This window comes from Arachis ipaensis, chromosome B10, assembly GCF_059453495.1.
Source record: "Arachis ipaensis isolate K30076 ecotype BB chromosome B10, ASM5945349v1, whole genome shotgun sequence".
NCBI classification, from domain to species: domain Eukaryota; kingdom Viridiplantae; phylum Streptophyta; class Magnoliopsida; order Fabales; family Fabaceae; genus Arachis; species Arachis ipaensis.
This window is the reverse complement of record NC_142435.1, coordinates 18,452,822-18,474,008: the sequence shown is the minus strand read 5'-3', so window position 1 is coordinate 18,474,008 and position 21,187 is coordinate 18,452,822. Positions and strand designations below refer to the sequence as shown.

General features: G+C 33.8%; 1 protein-coding gene across 3 annotated transcripts; it reads left to right on the top strand.

The window, feature by feature from the left end:
- Nucleotides 1-7,668: 7,668 nt before the first annotated feature.
- LOC107622969 (LMBR1-like membrane protein) lies at nucleotides 7,669-16,031 on the top strand. 3 transcript variants are annotated; one of them, XM_016325054.3, is made up of 14 exons: nucleotides 7,669-8,132; nucleotides 9,136-9,215; nucleotides 9,775-9,933; nucleotides 10,302-10,515; nucleotides 11,281-11,367; nucleotides 11,438-11,577; nucleotides 12,083-12,163; nucleotides 12,258-12,322; nucleotides 12,779-12,951; nucleotides 13,599-13,729; nucleotides 13,840-13,927; nucleotides 14,340-14,553; nucleotides 14,665-14,765; nucleotides 15,243-16,031. In XM_016325054.3, the coding sequence occupies exons 1-14, from the start codon at nucleotides 7,965-7,967 to the stop codon at nucleotides 15,699-15,701; spliced, it is 2,160 nt and encodes a 719-aa protein (XP_016180540.1). In that variant the 5' UTR covers nucleotides 7,669-7,964; the 3' UTR covers nucleotides 15,702-16,031. The 3 variants fall into 3 exon arrangements, with proteins under 3 accessions (XP_016180540.1, XP_088362674.1, XP_088362682.1); XM_088506548.1 differs by having other exon boundaries at nucleotides 7,717-8,132; nucleotides 9,797-9,933; XM_088506556.1 differs by having other exon boundaries at nucleotides 7,745-8,132; nucleotides 9,136-9,196.
- Nucleotides 16,032-21,187: the final 5,156 nt, after the last annotated feature.

Below are 21,187 nucleotides of genomic sequence, written 5' to 3'. Positions count from 1 at the left end.
ACACAGAGAAATTGACAAGTAGGGAATTAACATGTTTGCTTCTAATTTGAATAGGTCCGGTTGTCAATCAACAAGGGTTCGGGTGGTGAGAGACCTCAACAGGGATGGAATAATTTGGGAGGCTAACCAAGAGAGATACAATGAGATGGTGTGTGATTCAATAGGTGTTAGAAAATTGGAAGAGGCAAAAGAAGAGCCTAACCTGGAAGCGAAGAGATTTTATCATCTGTTAAAAGTTATTGCGAAACCTTTGTATGAGGGGTCCGTTCGTTAGGAGTTGTCTGCATGTATTAGAATGATGAGTATTAAGTCGAAGTCAAATCATACCCAAGAGTCTTTTGATAAGTGGGCCACTCTTTGCAACGAACTGGTACCTATAGGGTCATGGTAACATGTCATCTTAAGCAAATTTTAGGGTTCTTTTTTTTATTTTTTTTAAGTTTTAATTAAATTTCTTATGTTTTCTAATAAAATTTAATAATTAATCAAATATTTGGAGTTGTGATAGTATTTTTATGTTTTCAAGAGTTTTAGGCTTAAAAAGTAGTAAAAATAAACCCTTTATCACAAAGAAAGCACAAAGAAAATAGAAGCATGGCCCAAGAAGCATAGCGTAAAGAACAAACGCGTACCCAAAGGGAGGAAAACTTGAGCCCAAAACACATATGCCCGGCGTACATGTCCACCAGGCCTGATCTCTTCACACTCCAACGGTTATAACTTGAACTATAGAGGTCCAATTGCGTTAGAAAGCTAACTTTTAGAGCTTCATAATGATATGCATATGTCTATAGTGGACATTTAGTTTCAGCCATGTACCACCATCATCTTTGGGACACGAAAAAACAGCACCCCAGACAACTCAAAATGCAAGCCCGGCGTATTCCAACTCTCAGGATGCAACAATTAAGACCCAAGCTTAATTATCCAAATTATCAAAATCCTCAATCACATTTAGAAGAGAGTTGAAGATCTAGAAGATTAGTTATTAATTCTCTCTAGAAGCATAAGAGATTTGGTTGTTAGGATTTGATTTGAATTATCGTTTTTAAATTTGAATTAAAGTTAATAGCTTATCTTCCTCTCCAGAAGATAAGTAGTTATTTTATCTCTCCTAAAGATAAGATTAGTTTAGTTTTGAATTTGAATTCTAGAACTTAGGCTATAAATAAGTGACCGTAGCTCACAAGAGGGGCAATCGGGAGGAGGATCTTAGCATCCAAATTCAATTCTCGTCAGCATATCTTCATCGTGTTTTTCTTTTATTTTTCATGGGTAACTAATTCTTGGTCAAAGTTAGGAGCTCTGTATATGTTTTCTATGGATGATTAATCAAAGTTTATTTCATTTTGAAGTCTTGCATTGATCTATTTTATGATTGAGTTATTCGTTCTTCATTCGAATTAGTGGTATTAAAAGATATTCAAATCTCTTTTTGAATTCTTTTATTATAATTGAAAAATTTGATATTTGAATTATAGCTTGAAAACTCTCTCACATGACTATTTGAACTCGGCTAGGAATAATGGTTTAATTAATGTGCGACATAGACATGATTTTTAATCACTCTAATTTTGAATAAGTGATATATAATTTGGATTAGAACAACTTTTGAAATCATGTTTTCTTTTAAGATTTAACTGGACAAAATTAGCTTAAATACGTGACGTAATTCGACCTAAAGACTACTTTTAAATCCTATTTGAATCTAAACTCAGTTTTTGTACTTAATATCTTAATTAATTAAAGTGATGTCTAATTAATGCTTGAAAAACTGAGGAGCCAAGGAATTGTAAATCAGTTACTAAAGGTTTTGTCGTGAAAGATCTTTGCAAATTTCAAGATAAATAAACAAGATTGGTTTTCCTAAGAGCATAAGCATCTCCAAAGCCCTTGACTCTCCACTGTCTTTCTCAATTCAAATTTCAAGTCTCTGTCTGCAAGCATCCAAGATTCTAAGATTCCTCATCAATCCAGGTTATTTTAATCTAATTATGATTTTAATATGATAATTGCTTGTTCAATCCTTTAATCTTCATGAGAACGATATCCACTCACTGTGGTATTAGTTGTGCGATCCGGTGCACTTGCTAGTATATGTGAGCTTCGATTTTTGCTCATCAGGTCATCTGGCATCCCCCAAAACCACTACAAAGCAAAGAAGCTAGTTTTGAAATTGGGTCTAAATGTGGTGAAAATTGATTGTTATTTGAATAGTTGCATGTTGTACTACAAGAAGGATACAAACCTTAATGAATGCAAATTTTGTAGATCACCGAGATTCTAAGTTGAGAGGAAACAGATTGGTAAATGTCAGTTAAAGAGAATTCCACTTAAACAGATATACTACATGCCCTTAATCCATAGGTTGAAATGATTGTATGAATCGATGAGTCCAGCCCCTCACATGACCTAGCATAGTAGCAACAAGAGAGATGATGGAATCATGAAGCATCTGTCACACGGAAAAGCTTGGAAGTATTTTGATTGGATCCATCCTACATTTGCAAGCAAGCCCAGGAACGTTAGACTAGCTTTGTGTTCTGACATATTTGCACCGAATTCTAATTTCAGTAACGCGTACTCTTGTTGACCCGTAGTCATGAAACCTTATAACCTGAGTCTCAAAATGTGCATGAATGACCCATACATGTTCCTAACTTGCATCATACCTGATTCCAGCAATCTAAAGGCCAAAATAGATGTCTCTTTGCAGTCCTTGGTGGACGAGTTACAAGAGTTGTGGATACATGGTGTATAAACGTATGATATCTCGACAAAGAGAAACTTCCAACTACGGGTTGTGTTAATGTGAACCATTAATGACTTTCCTGCATACGACATGTTGTTGGGTTGGTTTACTCAGGGTTGAATGACATGTCCCATTTGTATGGAGGATACATAAGCATTTTGGTTGACAAATGGCGGTAAGAATTTGTGTTTTGATTGTCTTCTAAGATTTCTCGACATGGATCATCCGTTTTGGCGCAATAAGGACTCGTTCAAAAAGAATAAAACTGAACAAGAAGAGGCACCTGTGAAGTTGTATGGTAGGCAAGTTTGCAGCATGTCAAAAGAATTCTATGGATCATCGATATCGGGACAGGTCTGAGACCTCCAAGATATAGCAGGGAGCATAATTGGACTAAACGGAGTATGTTTTGGGAGTTGCCTTATTGGAAAGACAACTTGGTTCGACATTGTCTTGATGTGATTCACATTGAAAAAATGTGTTTGATAACATTATGCACACAATAATGGATGATGAGCAAACAAAGGACAACGATAAGGCTATGTTAGACTTGATGGACATTTGCAGGCGGCCAGTTTGAACTTAGACATAATTGTTAAGAGAATAATCAGAATCAAATTAGATCAATTAATATCATTTGTATTTATATAGCGTATCTGTATATTAATTGTAGGATTCTATGCTTTTATTACTTTGATTCTTCTAGCAGCTATACATACCCTTTGTACATTGTATTTTTCCTCAGACTGAATAATACACAAAACACTTTCTTTAGATTTGGTCTCTTGTTTATAACATGGTATCAAAGCATAGGTTTTTTTTTTCTATGAAAATTAGTTCATATCCCCGTTGTTTTTCCTTCTCCGACAATGTTCTTTGGCCTCACTTTTCGTTTACTTTTCGACGCTTTGGTTCGTCACTCTCGTTACCACCATGTTCGCCTCGCCGCCATCCGCCTGCCGGACGCGCCTCCATGAACCGTCGAAAGACGCTGCCGCCACCAAGTTCATCTCTTTCCAGATTCATCTTGAGCAGTTAGATTGGGCCTTCGATCAAACGGCCCAAAGCCATACACATGTCGCCTTGCAGCTGATCCGTTCCAACCCGACGGCCCGCTCATGGACTCAACCCGATCTGGTTAGCTGACCCACGTGTTTCCTTCCTCCATCTAGACGCTGCCACGTGTCACTGACGTGTAACCTTCCGACGCTGCCATGTGTCCTTCTTGGCTGACGTGGCTATTGACGTGGCATCTGACGTGGCCGCTGACGTGGCAGACAGTGGGACTCTCCCTAAGGTTTTTTGGTGAGCTATGTTCGATTCTACACTTCGATTTTTCCTTTTTTTTCTCCGAAATTGCAGTCTTCTCTCCTCTCTTTGATCTATGTGTCTACTATTATAGAAAAGTCAAATATTTTTACTGCCACAGACAGAAAGGATAAATGCTGTCGAAACTGTAATAGTTCCGGGCACTTCTTCTCTGACTGTCCTTTTGTTGAAGGTCGCACATGCCACCAAAAAGGTCACATTAGTTACCATTGTTCACAGTTGTTCTGCCATTATGGCAAGCTCTCGGGACATTTGATTACTATCTGTCCTACTCGCACACCACGTCTTGATCAACTCAAGTGTCATTCTCGTCCCAACTTCTCTAAGATTGTGCCTGATTCTACTGTTGCTGCTACTACTGAATCGATCACCTCTACTCCTCTCAACCCGTCTCCTGTCTCTCTATCTGATATTGCGTCTCTTCTTCAGCATCTTCTCTCCCTTTCTGATAATACCCCTGCTGCTTTTTCGACTCCTCCAGGTAATTCTAAATGGTATTTTGACTCGGGTTGCTTTAATCACATGTCTCTGTTGCGTAATCTTTTCTCGTCTCTGTCTACCACTACAAATGCACCTTCTGTCAATACTGCTAATGGTTCCCTCTTGCATGCAACATACAAGGGTTCTATCTCCCAGTCGACTCTTAATCTTTCTGACACTTATTATATTCTCAAATTAAACTTTAATCTTATTTCTGTTGGTCAACTTGTTGATCTGGATTTTGATGTCACTTTTTTCATTTTTTGTTGTCGTGTATAGATCCTCGGACGGGGACAAATCATCGGGACTGGGCATAAGGTCGGAAGGTTGTTTGAACTCGAAAATCTTCATATTCCTCCTGTACCAAATCTCTGTGCTGCTTCTTCTCCATCTACCCTTCACTTATGGCATCAACGTCTTACCCACAGCTCCTTAGGAAAATTGCGTCCTCTTGTGTCTCAAGGTGTTTTGGGTCAGGTTCCAAATGAATTTTTTGATTGCATTTCTTGTCAAACTGCCAAACAACCTGCTTTATCTTTTCACAATAATTCCTCTTTTGCTTGCTCTTGTTTTGATCTCATTCACTCTGATGTTTGGGACCCCGCTCCCACTGCTTCTATGGGCGAAGTTTGATACTTTGTACATTGTATTTTTTCTCAAATTGAATAATACACAAAACACTTTCTTTAGATTGGTCTCTTGTTTTTTACAATAATAATGGGCGGTGGGTTAAACTAAAGGCGGTGTTCTTTCTAACGAAGGACCAGAGACAAAATGTTTGTAGGTGGATTAGAGGATTAAGATTTTCTGATGGTTATGTCTCTAACTTAGGCAGGTGTGCAAACGTGTCATAGGATAAGCTTGCTGGGTTGAAGAGTCATGATTATCATGTATTCATGGAGTCTTTGCTTCCGGTCGCATTCAGAAAACTTCCAACCAACATCTAGAAACCCCTCACAGAAATAAGTAAGTTTTTTAGGGAGTTATGTGCTACAAAACTTAATATTAATGACCTCACAGTCATTGACAAGAATATTCTCATCATACTTTGTAAGCTAGAGAGGATATTTCTTCTAACTTTTTTTGACGTTATGAAACATTTAACATTCCACCTACCGTACGAAACAATACTATATGGGCCGGTCTAATTTCGATGGATGTACCCATTTGAGAGGATGATTGATTCATTCAAGCGAATCATGAAGAATAGAGCTCGGATTGAGGGCAGCATCTGTGAGGCATTCCTAGCTAAGAAAACTTTTGCATAATTCAAAGCTCTTCCTCTTCCTCCTCCTCATCTTCTGCTTCTTCTTCTTCTTTTTTTTATCATCATCACCACCATCTTCTTTTTTTCTTATTCATCTTTTCTTTCTTGTTTTACCTTCTCAAGTTTCTTCTTCTTTTACTCTTTCTTAACAAGAAAAAAACAAAAAAATCAAACAAAAAAGAAGAAAAAATACATAATGCTGTAAAATTACTTGAAAGAGGATGAACTTACATTCATTCAACTAAAAAAAAGAAAGAAAGAAGGAAAAAAAAAGAAGAAGAAAAAAATGCAGCATTAGAGAAAACATTTTTGTATAGTTGCAGCAAATTTCGGGGTAAAACTAAGACATTTAGATGTATTATTTAAGAATTTTCGGTGGATTTCTACTGATAAATTCTGCATAATTCAAAACTCTTCCTCTTTTTCCTCCTCATCTTCTGCTGCTTCTTATTCATCTTTTCCTTCTTGTTTTACCTTCTAAAAAAATACATATTATTACAAAATTAACAGAAAGAGGAAGAGGAAAAAAGTGCAGCAACAACAACAACAATTAAAAAAATGACCAAGAGGATAAAACACGGGAATATGAAGAAGGAACGCGAAGAAAAATGAGGAAGAGCACAAAGAAGAAGAAGAAGAAAGAGGAGGAGGAGGAACGCGGAATACAAACGTTGGAGGAGGAACGTCGTGATTTCACGCGTGCATTATGAAAGTGAATTTTATTGGATTATGATTAACTTGTATAAACTTATATGGCAAAAAGACTTATATATATAGCAGATCTCTAAATATTTTTATTAAATGTAAAACTTTATTCTTTAATTTTACCATCTTTTATATCATTAAGTCAAAATTTAAATATTCTAAGAGGCCAAAGTAGCTGTTTAGCCTTTATTTCCAATTCATGATTATACTTCAAACAATTAACATTTTTTTTTGCAGGATTAACCAACAAAAATGCTTTCGAATTATTTAAACGCTAACAAAAATATACCCGAATTTTATTATCGACAAAAATACCTTTAAATAATTTAAAAACACAACAACAATACCTAACAGTAAATATATATTTTTAAAAAATGTCTTAAAGATTGAATTTTAATATGATATGTTACAAGCATAATTAACAAAATGAGATATTATTATTATTCTTAAAATTTGGTATTTTTTTAAGTATATATTTTGTTGTGATTTTTTAAAAATATTATTAGTTGTTAACAAAAAATTACAAAAAATATATACGCAACGAAAATTACCAAATTTAAAGATAATAATATCTCATTTTTTAATCATGCTTGTAAAAAATTACATCAAAATTCAATTTCTAATGTATTTTTTTGAAAAATATATATTTAATGTTATCTAACATTAAATATGTATTTCTATCTAACATTAAATATGTATTTCTCAAAAATTACATTAGAGATTAAATTTCGATGCAATATTTTGCAAGCATGATTAAAAAAATGAGATATTATTATTCTTAAAATTTGGTGTTTTTTATTAAATATATATTATTTTGTGATTTTTTAAAAGTATTATTAGTTGTTAACAAAAAAATTATAAAAAATATATACTTAACGAAAAATTACTAATTTGTATGTATAATAATATCTTATTTTATAATCATATTTATAAAAAATTGTATTAAAATTTAATTTTTAAAGTAGTTTTTAAAAATATATATTTATTATTGGATATTATTGTTATGTTTTTAAATTATTTAAAGATATTTTTGTCCATAATAAAATTTGAGTGTATTTTTGTTAGCATTTAAATAATTCTGTGACATTTCTTGTGGTTAAGCTTTTTTAAAAAAAGAAAAAAAAAAAAAAACAGCAGAAGTGCAGGACACAAGACAAAGTGCGAGTGCAGTTACGCTTTCCATACGATTTGTTACGTATCAGGGAGACCTAACCAACAAACACAATAAGCCATAAACAATTGAACATTGAAACAACAGCACCACCCCCGGATCCAATCTTGCCGGAGAAATAAAACGCGGCGGTGGCGTCCCCACCGTGGTAACTAACTTTCAAAGCCTTTTAACCTAACAACCGATTAATTAAGCTAAGGAGTAAGGATCCTTCTGAGTTCCGACTACTTTGTGTTGTGTTGCGCGCATCGGAGGGAGAGATGTGGGTGTTTTACCTGATCTCGCTGCCTCTAACGACGGGTATGGTGGTAATGACTCTGAGGTACTTCGCTGGGCCCCACGTCCCTCGCTACGTCCTCTTCACCGTCGGATACACCTGGTTCTGCTCCCTCTCCATCATCATCCTCGTCCCCGCCGACATTTGGGATGTAAGTTTCAAACCCTTCTTCTCTTCTTCCGATTTCAATTCACGATCTGCTTTCGTTCTTGTTCATCGCTTGCAACTGTGTTGAGCTGGATTGCTTGATTGCATAATTGCTAGCTTTGTTTGATAAAGGAATTAGAGTTTAAGGGAGTCGAATCGATCTTAACTACCAGCTAGTAATTGTTACGCTTGTTGTTTTGATAAAACTTGATTCCATCCCAAACCCCTCTGCTTGGTAGGAAGAGATGAATGTAATGTGTTCTATCACTAACCATTTAGTTTAATCATAATTTTGCCATTCCAAGCATTTAAATTCACTTGGACTCTATTTCGCCGAACTCTATACAACTGATGTGAATGCGCCTGGCGCCTGGTGGGTGGAGGGGGGAGATAAGGTTCGCGAACGAAAATGGTTGTAGTGAGAGATTGAATCGCTTTAAAACCGAGGGAACAAATGCAGGTATTAGATTGCTTTTAACATAATTCCTAGATGCTGGTAATGGTATATGGAAGCGAATGTGTAGCAGTATCCAGACAATGTTTCCGCCTTAGGTAGTCTTAACTTTTGGAAATTACTTGGGCATGAAGATGTTCTTGATATCTGGGTTTTAAGTTAGAAGCTGGAAGAAAGATTTACAAGCATGAGTGTAGAGCAATTTACTTTAAGAATTGTACTGAGTGATGAAAATATTTATGCTACATTCGTTTTGTGGGCAAGGCAGCTGTATGACTTTTTATTTTGTAGTTTAGCTTGTATCAATTAAATCAAAGTTGTCATTCATGGTCACTTTGCTGCAATCTACTTCGACTAAATAGTTCTTGAGCTACTAAAGTAGCTATTTTCCCCTTCCTTCTTAAATGGAAGATGCTTGGAACTATAAGATAAGGAGTAGTGTGGTTAATTTGTCTTTATACATCATATTGAGGATCTTTATCCTCCATGTCCTTTGTAATATCCTTCTTTTGTTAATAATATTTATATAATGATTTTTTTATTACACATGCAGACATTGTCATCTCAACATACAAACAGAGGCATTTCTTTCTTTTGGAGCTGGTCATATTGGAGTACGTTTTTGCTCACTTGGTACGCTTAATGTAAAGAATTTATTATATGTTTGCATCACTTCCACATATGACTGTTTTTCTGCTCTCATTGCCAAACAGAGCACACTTCCAGAACTTGTTTTGAGTAAGCTGTCTGTGCACTTTGTCATGTGTACGATATTTGATCAAATCAAGTCAAAGTAACTATTTGATGTGAATGTATATAACCTTCATAGGCACTCATGATTAGATTAGTGTTATTTTTCTTTTGGTTGGAAACTTGGCACTATCTATCTGTTGGTATCTCTTCTACTCAATTTCCTTATGTAAGGCACAATGCATGCTGACCTTTTTCCCACTACAGATCATACTTTGAACTTTACCAGAAGAAATGGTGAACTGCACAACATGATTTGGTTATTATTTACAATAGTAAATTTTAAGCGATATTATGTATGTGGCCAAAATGCTATTTTGCTTTGTGTTGCTCTCATATGCTTGCCTTTGTACTAAGCATGATTATTTCAAGGAATTATTTAAGTAAAATTTACATATTAGAGATGCAAATTTCCTCATTTTAAATTATTTATCCTAAGCAGGGCTGTGGTGCCCCTTATTCAGGGTTTCGAAGATGCTGGGGATTTCACTGTATCAGAAAGATTGAAGACTAGTGTACATGCTAATTTGCTCTTCTATCTAATTGTGGGATCCATTGGCCTGTTTGGGCTTATTCTTCTCATTATGATGCACAAGACCTGGTTGGTTCTCTTTTCTTATCCTTTAACCCTTTCTAAAACTTTTTTTAAATGTAGATTTTAGTTGGTTGTAGTATGATGTTCGCCCTAAGTTAGTAATACCATCTTATATCTTTATTTTTATTTCTTTCCTTGGTTTTTTAATATTAATATTCTTGTTTTTGACTGTATATACGGTTTCCTTAAAGGCATGCATAAAAATCAAAGGCTTATGTGGTTTTTATTTTCTTGTTTGTAGTCTCATGATTTTAAATAGGAAAAATTGGAAATTAGGAAAACAATATAAATCCTGTTTCCTATTTTTATTTTTGTTTTTAATTATTTATTACCTCAACGAGAGCTCTAGTTGGTTTATACTTTGGTGTAAACAGGAAAGGAGGTCTTTTGGGATTTGCTATGGCTTGCTCAAATACTTTTGGACTTGTTACTGGTGCATTTCTTCTTGGCTTTGGTTTAAGTGAAATTCCTAAAACCATTTGGGTAAATGCTGACTGGACCACCCGCCAAAAAGTTCTTTCTCACAAAATTGCCAAAATGGCTGTCAAACTTGATGATGCTCACCAAGAACTTTCAAATGCTATTGTTGTAAGTGGTTAAATAAAGTTCTTAGGAAATTTTGTTATATAATTTTACCATTACAAAAGGAATCAGTATAAATGGATTTATTGAAAGTTTTGGATTTTGATAAAGTCCAATGTAGTCAATTGGTCAATTTAGCTGACCCACCTTGTTAGCTTTCCTTAATGTTTTGTACTCGCACCCAAGTTCCGATGGACTTTTCTTGTTTGAGTCGTTTCTTATATATATTTTTTTAAAAGAAACTGACTGTAGAACCTTTGCTACTAGTTGGCTGCACCAGTTGGATTTATATAAGTTATTGGTACATTAAACATATAGTTATTCTGAAACTTATATTCAAAGTAGGAATTGTTCTTCATGGAGCTGATTTTTGTTTTCTGTTTAGTATCTGTTGTCTTGGTTCTCCCCTTCTCTTTCTTAGCAAAAACAAATAGATTGTTTGTGACCTGTTGGAAGACTATTAAGGGGGTTGTTGATTCCAATTTATAACCAGGCAACTTCATAAGTTGCCTTTGCCATTTTACGCAAGTATTAATGCTTGTCAGAAGTATATAGGTGGCAGTTTTGGTGTATCCTATATTATTGGAATTGACTATCTTTTCTGTACATGGAGCATCACATGTAGAAATTATCATTATTTTTATTTGTTTGTGTGAGTTAGAGGAGGATGTAATATAAGGATAGATTTTCAGACAAAAATGCGTCCTTATTCTACACACTTAATCCAAGAAAAAATTGTGGAGCTTGAGGTTTATTGCTTTATTTCTATAGGTTGCTCAAGCAACATCGAAGCAAATGTCCAAGCGTGATCCTTTGCGGCCGTATATGAATGTCATTGATGATATGATTGCTCAAATGGTAAAGATATTACATCATTTGATTAAGGATTTGTTCTTGGTTATACAAGTTTTAACCTTTAGAATTTCAGTTTAGGGAAGACCCCTCCTTCAAACCACAAGGTGGTCAATTAGGGGAAAATGATATGGATTATGATACAGATCGGAAGTCAATGGCAACATTAAGGCGTCATCTTCGGAGTGCTTCTGAGGAGTATCAAAGATATAAAAGGTAAGAAGATGACCAATCCCGCCTCTTATTGGTGTTATTTACTTTTGAGGTTGTTCTGGAATATGGTGTCTAATACATCAGCAGTTAGTGTAGATTCAATTTATGGTCTTAGAATTACGATAAACACCCATCATATCACTTCATTAGGTCTTTCTCATTTAAAGTAAATACACTAATCAATCTTATAATTTCTCTGGTTAATTCTGCTTATTAATTTCAATATTTTGGTTTTTACTTGCACATGGGAAAGTTCATTTTTGCTTCATAGCTTCTACAAATATAAGTGACCTTGTAAAACCTGGCTTTTTTATGCTATCCTATGGTGAAGTGTATTCTTTCATGCTTACTATAGAATTAGAATCATTGATTTTATGTATGGTGAGAGTGGATATGCTGGCTTCTTAATTATTTAGTTGTAGCTCTTTTTAACATCCTTGCAACTAAGGTCACTTAAAATTTTCCTTCAGCAATAGCCAAATTTTATTTAATGCTGTTGCTCATGCAGTGAGTATGTGACTTATGTACTTGAAGCCCTTGAATTGGAAGATACAATTCAGAATTATGAACGGCGCATCTCAACTGGATGGTTTGGTTCAAATTTTGTTTTTTCACTCTGATGTTGTCTTATAATATATTGCATGTTCTTCCAGATGACTCGACAATTTATGCTTTAATTTCAGGGAATATAATTCAAGCATTAGACCTGCTCGGACTGGCAAGTTGGGATCCCTATTTGATACTTTAGGTAATTGTGAGAATCATTATTTAGCCACCCGCTTCTTCCTAACTTCACAGAATGTTTCTTCGCTGCATCTGCAGTAGCAGTGACCTTTTTTAATTGGTTAAAAATCTGCTTTTTATGTGTCACCAATTTTGGGTTTTGTTTCCATACCAGTCCCTAAACATGGATTTGAATCCTCTCGTTTATCCACAAGCCAATCAACTTCATTTATGGCATTAGGTAGTGGGCTTCTTTAGTTAGATCATACTCCGGTAGGTGGTAGCCCCATAGGGTGACCAGTCCACAAAGCTGTGACTCTATTTGATTTTAGGGACTTCTTTACGAATAATTGCGTATGTTGGGACCGATTTTAAAATTTTTGTCATGTAGGTAATAGTTCATATAATTATTCCTATAACCTACATCTCTTTTGATGAGTATGCAATATTTTGAGATTTGAGTTCTAATTATTCTCTGCAGAATTTTTCTGGCGATGCATTTTGAGTAAACAAGTTGCAAAAGGCCTGGCTGTTATCCTCGGTACCATGTCTGTTGCGATTCTTTTCGCAGAGGCAACTCTTCTGCCCAGTGTTGATCTATCACTTTTCTCCATTCTTATAAAATCTGTTGGAGGACAGGAGGTGTTTGTGCAGGTAGACCAAGTTTGTCTTAGATTTTGGTTTTCTCTAATTTGAACATTGAGATGCTGTATACAATTTTTTTTTCTGACATATTGAAAAGAAAGATTTTTATGAAGATTTGAGCCATGCATGCATACTATGAAACAGAAAATAACTCATTGAATTGTTTGGAGTCTGAATTATCAATGATTGGAGACATACCCCTAGAACTAATATGTGCAACAAATCTTGACTTTTGGAAGAGATGCATTTACTAAATAAAGAATTCAATCCATGCATGCTGTTCTTGTTGCTCTGATGATTTTTGATAGTTTGTTCTATCATCTGGCCTTCATGTGCCGGTGACTCGATATAACATTTTAAGGAAATCTGAAGTCTATTATTTCTCCTCTGCCTATTTAGCTCTCTCTCTCTCTCTCTCTCTCAAAAAAAAAAAAAATGATCCAGAGGCTTTTTAATTGGTACTTCTATGCAGCTACGGTAGCATCACGAACAAGGCCATTGCAACTGCTTACATGTTTCTTTTGTTGTCCCTGTACTGTCAGATGTTACTTTATTCGTAAATTGTAATAATTTGAATCACACGTTATTTAATGTTTCTGGTGACTCTCTGGTCTTCAAAAGGTTGCATGACATTGTATCTTCAATTTCTTCCTTAGGTGTTTGCTTTTATTCCTCTCATGTACATGTGCGTCTGTACATATTATTCGTTGTTCAAAATTGGAATGTTGATGTTCTACTCATTGACACCCAGACAAACCAGCTCAGTTAACTTGCTTATGATATGTTCGTAAGTATTATTTATTCATTTACATTACTACTCCCACTACCCTTTATGTTTGTTACTTGTTGCTCTTAATTACGAAATGAATCACAGTATCCTCATTTTACTTTTCCCAGGATGGTGGCTCGTTATGCTCCCCCAATCTCTTACAACTTTCTTAATCTCATTCGTCTCGGTCATAAGAAAGTGACTGTATTTGAGAGGGTAATTTCTTTATCTTATAAATGGACTGAAATCGCTGCATTGTTGTCTACTGTGAATAACTTTCTGTTGCGTCCTAATAATCCTGGAAATAACTGTTTCATAGTCCGAATCATTGGATGCATAACATGTTACATGACTGTCACAGACTGTAACTATACTACTATGTATTCATAGGTTTATTTGCCTAATATTATTCCTCTTCTTTATGTTCTCTTCTAGATACAAATAACTTATTTTTCTGAGCATACCATGATTTTACTGTTCTGTATTTAGTTTTACACAAATTGTATGTTCGTTCAAAGTGGGCTAGAAACTGCTAAATTATCTGAAGTCTAAATTTTTCATCAGAACATGTTTACTTCCTTCTTGGTATTTCATTTTAACCGGCTACACAATGTGGCTATTATTGCAGCGAATGGGGAACATTGACAATGCTGTCCCTTTCTTTGGCGATAAGTTTAACAAAATCTATCCACTTATTATGGTTGTATACACACTTTTGGTTGCGAGCAACTTCTTTGACAGAATGTTCTCCTTTCTGGGGAGCTGGAAGAGATATATCTTCAAAACCGAAGCTGAGGATAGGGATGGGTTTGATCCATCTGGAATAATTATTCTTAAAAAGGGTATGTAAGTGAGGACTTACAATGCTGTTAAAGGACAGAAATACAATATCAGAAGTATTAAATAATGATTTTCTGATACTTGCACATTATTTATTGTTGTGTTATTTGCAGAGCGGTCTTGGCTTGAACAAGGTCACAAAGTAGGGGAGCTGGTTGTTCCACTGGCAAGGAATTTCAATGGTGTTGATATTGAATCAGGCAACAATTTTAAGGTAACATGGACATGCCCCCAAAAAAGTGGAAACGAATTTTACTTTATTTTTTAATTGGGTATAAAGTATGCTTTTTATTCCTGAGGTTTGTGATTTTTTTCCAAAAATGCCCCTAATGTTTAATTTCATTCAATTTTGTCCCTAACTTCGATTTGTGTCAAAATTATCCTTGGTGGTTAACTTCATCTAAAACATTAGGGATAAAATTGAAAATGTCCAGGGATAACTTTGACACAAATCGAAAATGTTAGAGACAAAATTGAATGAATAAAAAATTTTAGGTTTAAAATTGAATCAAATTAAACGTTGGTATTTTTGAAGAAAAGCACAAACGTTATGGACAAAAAACATACTTTATCCTTTTTAATTTGTCATCTAACATATCCAATTTAAATTAAACCTAGTTGTTGTTTCAATAGAGACTACTATTTCTCTATTGCAACAAGTCTCTACTCACCTCATGCCTTGTTTGTTTAGGAGACGAATGGCATCGAAATGAAGACAAGTTCCAAGTTAATCTCCGAGGAAACAAATGGAAGTCTCTCTAAAACTTGGAAGGAAGAAACAAGCAGTAGATATGGTTCGAGCAGGGAGGCTATCAGCAACAAGTATGCTGCCATTAGGGAGCAGGGTAAACCGAAACCCGAGGAAGCCATGGCGGCTTCTTCGAATTCAGAGCTCGATGAAGGAAATGATAGTTCGAGTCATAGCATGGGACGACCACCTTTGGGTTTGTCTTCGACTTGGCAAAACATGAAGACAGGTTTTCAGAATTTTAAGGCCAACATAGGAGCCAAAAAATTTATGCCGTTAAGACAAACACAAATACAGGAAAATAATGTCTCCCATGCTTCCTCTTCTGAATCCCTTGATGAAATATTTCAGAAACTCAAAAAGCCTTCCTCGGATCAAGTTAATTATCATGATGATAATTGAGAGTTGTGACGGAGGCACAATACATGTGGTTCCTTTTGGGAAGAATGTGCACGTTCTCTTAACATTGGGAATGGTGGTCCATATTCCATAATATCATGTACAGTAATGGGAAAATCGTAAATGTTGATGTTCACAGAAGTGAATTATAACTAATTCCCCAATTCAGAGTAAAATGGGCATGGGAAAGATATATTGATATTGTGCTACACAGGAACTTGTATACATTAGAAATCATATCTCATACAAAAAACATCCATCCAGTGGTGAAAGAATACAAATTGTACCAGTTGATTGCAATGAAATGTTGTCTGGCTTGGATTCGGAATTTCATTTTTTAGATTCATGATTTAGCAGCTATCGAGCACTATTGTTTTTTCTTTTTTTTTTTTTTTGAGATTTATTTCGTACTTTTTCTTGTGAATTTACTCCCCCAATTGGGTATAAGATGAAATAAAATCCAAATTCTGGCTAAATACTAGTTCTCTACGGTTGCAATTAAAGTGGGTTGGGACTTGGGAGTTAAGGATGGTAACACCATCTGAACTTTCGGGTACCCGTCTCGTCCCAACACGATTAGATGAAATAATTATCCAATCCAGCACCGGCTGAGTTGTAAAATCGCTTTTATCCATCTAATACATATATGATATAATGATAATTATTCCATAAAAAAATTAATATAAAAACATAATGTTATAAATACGATTTTTGTTAAACATACATGTATATTGTTATTCATTCATACATGTATTTTGATGTTATATTCTAAATTTTATTAATACAAACTAAAACAATGGCAAAAGTATATTTAAGATGGGTAAATACTTAAAGAGTGAGAGTACAAATTTCCAATGCACATGAGTAGGAGTGAGTCAAAATCTGAATAGGAAAACATAAGACCGAGCAGGATCAGATATTGCCAAAATTCGTCCATTGTCATCCCTGTTAGGAGACATCTATCTAGGAATTGGTGTAGGCTGTGGAGTGAGATGCAAGAAGCGAGTAAGATTTTATCCAAGTGTGATTGATATCTAGTTAAGTGTGACAAAGATGAAGATGTTGAGATGGATAAGTAGTGATATAGGTATGAACAAAACAAGAAATGAAAGTATAACAGAGAAGGTTGAAGTAGTGCCTATTCTAAAAAAGATGATATAATCTCATTTCAGGTGACGAATAATAGAGAAAGGCCTAAAATGATCATACAAGAGGTGGACAAAGGAGATTTACGAATCAATATTCTTACTGTAGACATGATACATAATAAAGCACAATGCAAATGACATTGTTTAATCTGGTAGCCGATCCCGTCTAGTAGGATATAGATTTGTTGTATTGTGTTGTTGTGATTGATATCTAATTGTTCGATGTGGTTGGAACTTGGAACAGTTTTGCAGCAATAGCATCAAACCGTGAGACCACACATAACCTCTGCTAAATTCCACAGCACAGAGCTGGATTCAAGAGTACTTGACTAAGATCTAGGCTGCGAATTTTATTCAGAGGAAAAAGCAATAGATTTCAGTATTATATGAATGAAATAATTTTATTAATCTAATAGTAAAATCCTAGAGGATTCGGATTCAAATTACAATGATAATATCCCTTTTGCAATCGAAATGTAAAGAAAGAAAGACTCCAAGTTCCCTTTTTCCTTTTATTTTTTGGTCCACAGCGAGCCAAACTTGAAATCCACCGAATTATGATATTATATGCAACATAAACATCACCACCAACCCTTTTTTGTTTGGTGGAAAATAAAATAAAAAAGAAACCACTAAGCTCGTCCTTCCATTTGAGTGATGGAATTCTTGGAGTCCTTTTTATTAGTCAACTTAAGAACCTTTGACCAAAACCCATCTTTTTTCTTCCTTCCCCATCTTTCTCCACTCCCATGATCCCTCTCTCTAACTCTTCCCCTCGAAGCAAAAGCAAGCGATCTACTCTTCTTCAAATTCAACCCATAATTGAAACTTACCATACAAGAAACCGAATCCCCCGCCGCATGGGATGCGTTTCGCCGGAACTTGACTCCACGGTTCCCCGATAAAACTTTATTCGATGATGCACAAACACTGACATCGACACCAGAAGAAAATTGTTGAGGAGAAGTAGGAGAAGAAGGAGGAGAAGGATAAAAATAAGTAGGGTCAATAAATTTGTTGGTGTTATGGTTGTTGGTATAAAGTTGTGAGAGTTTGTCCCTTAAACATGAAGAGCACACACCGGGTACTCTCTTATCATTTGGATGATCCTTACACCCGGATCCACACTCTGACAACTTCATTTGATTTCTTCTTCTTCTTCTTTCAACAACTCTTACACACACGCTTGTGCATTGTTATCTTAGTGGTTTTTAAATTTATAGAGATTCAACGGTCAAAGATAACACACAAGCACACGTGTACATTGGAAGGTTCCTATTGGTTGCTTCATCTAAAATCACAACTCAAAAAGAAAAAAAATCAACTAGGAAAATAAAGTTTTAATACTTATATTATTATTATTATAATAAATTTAATTTTAATGAATTGATAATATAAAAATTTTTATATAATAATTTATTTTTTATTATTATTTATACAATTAAAATTAAATATACAAAATTATTTTAATTATCAATATATTAAAATTAAATTTTTATAATATTATTTATCAATATGTAATCTACTAAATTAGTCAAAATGTAACAGTGTTATAATTAAGAATAAGAATGAGATTATTGTGTTAAGACAGCGTTCAATGTAATCCATCTTCTAGATTTCATTTATTTCTTTATGGAAAGGAAGTGACATATGCATGTATATGCACAATCTCGATGAAGATTTATTAGTATTTATATCACAATTTCACGATCCATAATATTGCTACATGGTTATTATGTTTAAATATATTACCTATTTTATTTACTTTTTGTCTTTTTGATATGAATAGGGATTGTTTCCTTTTTTCAGTTATACGGTAGCAAGTGTTTTTCCTTTTTCTTTCATTTGTTAGCCAAAGTTACTTTTTCTTTTCTTTTTACTTTGACGCAATAGAATTTCGCGTTGAGCACTTTTAGAAATATGTGTATCACAAATCTTCATTCAAGTCATGCTATTTATAGAACACTTTTTAACTACGTCTCTTATGAAAATTCTTAAAGAAATATATATAGTACGTAGTAAAAGTAAAAAAATAAATAAATAAAACTCATAGGAATTTTAAGGCAATTTTAGTTTATAACATCAAATCTCAGGATGAATTAGCGTAGTTATAACTCTTAAGCTGAATTTATTAAATTTAAAAAAATTGTAGTATATGTGATCAAATTATGTACGTTATTTGAGCACGATGGTATTTGACTCAACTCTTTGCTAACTTGATTGTTCTCCTTTCTCGTTTAGTTAATAAAATATTTATAAAAAATATTATTCGTATACCAAAATTAACTACCAATATATTTGTGCATAAATATATATATGATTTAATTTATTTTTAATATGTATTTATATTTCAATATATATTTTATATTAATGGCTAACTTCTGTAACTGATTTTAGTATACACTTAACATAGTCGAATATTCATATCATTGTTAGTTGATTCAAACAAAAAGTTAATAATGCAACTTGTTAAAAGAAATTAAAAAATCAATAAAGTGACAATTCAAGCTCACTAATTGACTATCATTCATGTTTACATACATACTCTGATTAACGAATTTCTCAGGTTCTTGGACCGGGTCTTACCCCCCCTAATCTTGAGTCTTATGAGCTTATTAAATACTTATCTGGAAAATATAATAAAATCAAATAAGATTATTCATTATTGGTAGGTTGAATATGTGGGCACAAGATTAGATGGAAAATATAATTTTTTGAAATTTGAAAATGGATCACGAGGCGACGGCAGCCTAATATTATTAATAATTAATCTACAACATCAGCATGTGATAAGATATTAAGATATGATAAGTATATATTATATGGCGATATTGGTCCACGGACTATACATATATTCAATTTAAAACAATCCTTGATTGGCATATACATTCAAAATTTGTATTTAGTTTCTAATGTGAATAGGTTCTTAAAACTTGTTAAAAACATGTTTTTTCCATGATGGTATAATTTTATTTAAATATTTTTCAATAGCGATGTTTTAACGTAAATTCGAGTTTTACTAAATAGGTCATAAGAGCTGTTAATATAATCAAAGAAGAGCTTTTGAAGCAAAAAAAAAAAAATAGTTACCATATGGGGAATATATATCTTGGCATTAAAAAAATGAATTCCTTATCAAATTCAAGAGTTTTGGTACATTTTAATTATTTTTGTAGCAAAAAAATTACATTTTCCGCTTATTTAAATTATTAATTTTGAAATAATTTTAAAAATTTATAAAATTTGTGCTAAAATTACAGTAATTGGATACAAAAAGCGAAGTACCGGTATTTTTATAACATAAAAAATATTTCAACTTGAAATCACTTTTAAATAAAAACTAAATATTTTTAATTCATTAATGAGTTGTTTTAAGTACATGGACAAAACATACATAATGCTACTTGTGTTGTTAAAGTAGTTGAGAAAAATAGCAAATATTGAGTTGGTATTTGGTGAGAATGCATAGAATATAATTGAATGATCAGAATCCTCAAAGGACAAAATATGTTGGAAAAGAAAAGCAATATGTGTATGTGTGTGTGTCTCACACGAAACTGAAAACCAACGTGTGGTGTGTTGCCTAACCCTATCGTTTTAATTTGCTGGTGGGGTCAATAAATGAATAATTAATTAATTATTCATGCACCAATGGTTTTGGTTTGCAATTGCATGGAAAAGTTTGAAGTTTCACATGCTAATGTTCTCTCAAATGAGGACGGGACCATATTACATAAAACGGCGCGCAATGGTCCTCGTTTTGATACAATTTCCAATTGGAATTTGAGAATATATAGGAAGGAACTCCGTGTGTATTACGAAAATGGTTTTAGTAGAAGACAATAAAAATTAGCTACTTAATAAAAAATACAACGACGTTATCCGTGTAAAAAAATCAATAACGAACTAAGAGTCATTTGTATAAAATATAAATTAAAATACTATGAAAAAAAAATGAGAGAACGAGTGAGAGAAAGAGAGAGAGGATGAGAAACACAGGGAACTAGAAAACATGTAAAAATTTTAGGATTTGGAATTGAGAAAAATACCAACGGTTAAAAAATGAGTCTTTCTTTGTCTTTTTTGATAATCTCTCAGAAAATATTACGAAGAATGAATTATTTCATCTGTTCAATTGGACTGGACGCATTAACGACATCTATATATCACGAAAACAAAAAGGTGGTAATATGTATATTTTGTGTTCATTCAATACACAACGAAAAGTGGTTCTCTGAAGGCTATAATAGAAATGAATCGTATGAGGTTGAGAGGAAATGTTGTGTATGTGGGAGAAGCAAAGTATAGAAGGACAATTGAGACAAAGGTTTCAAAAGATAG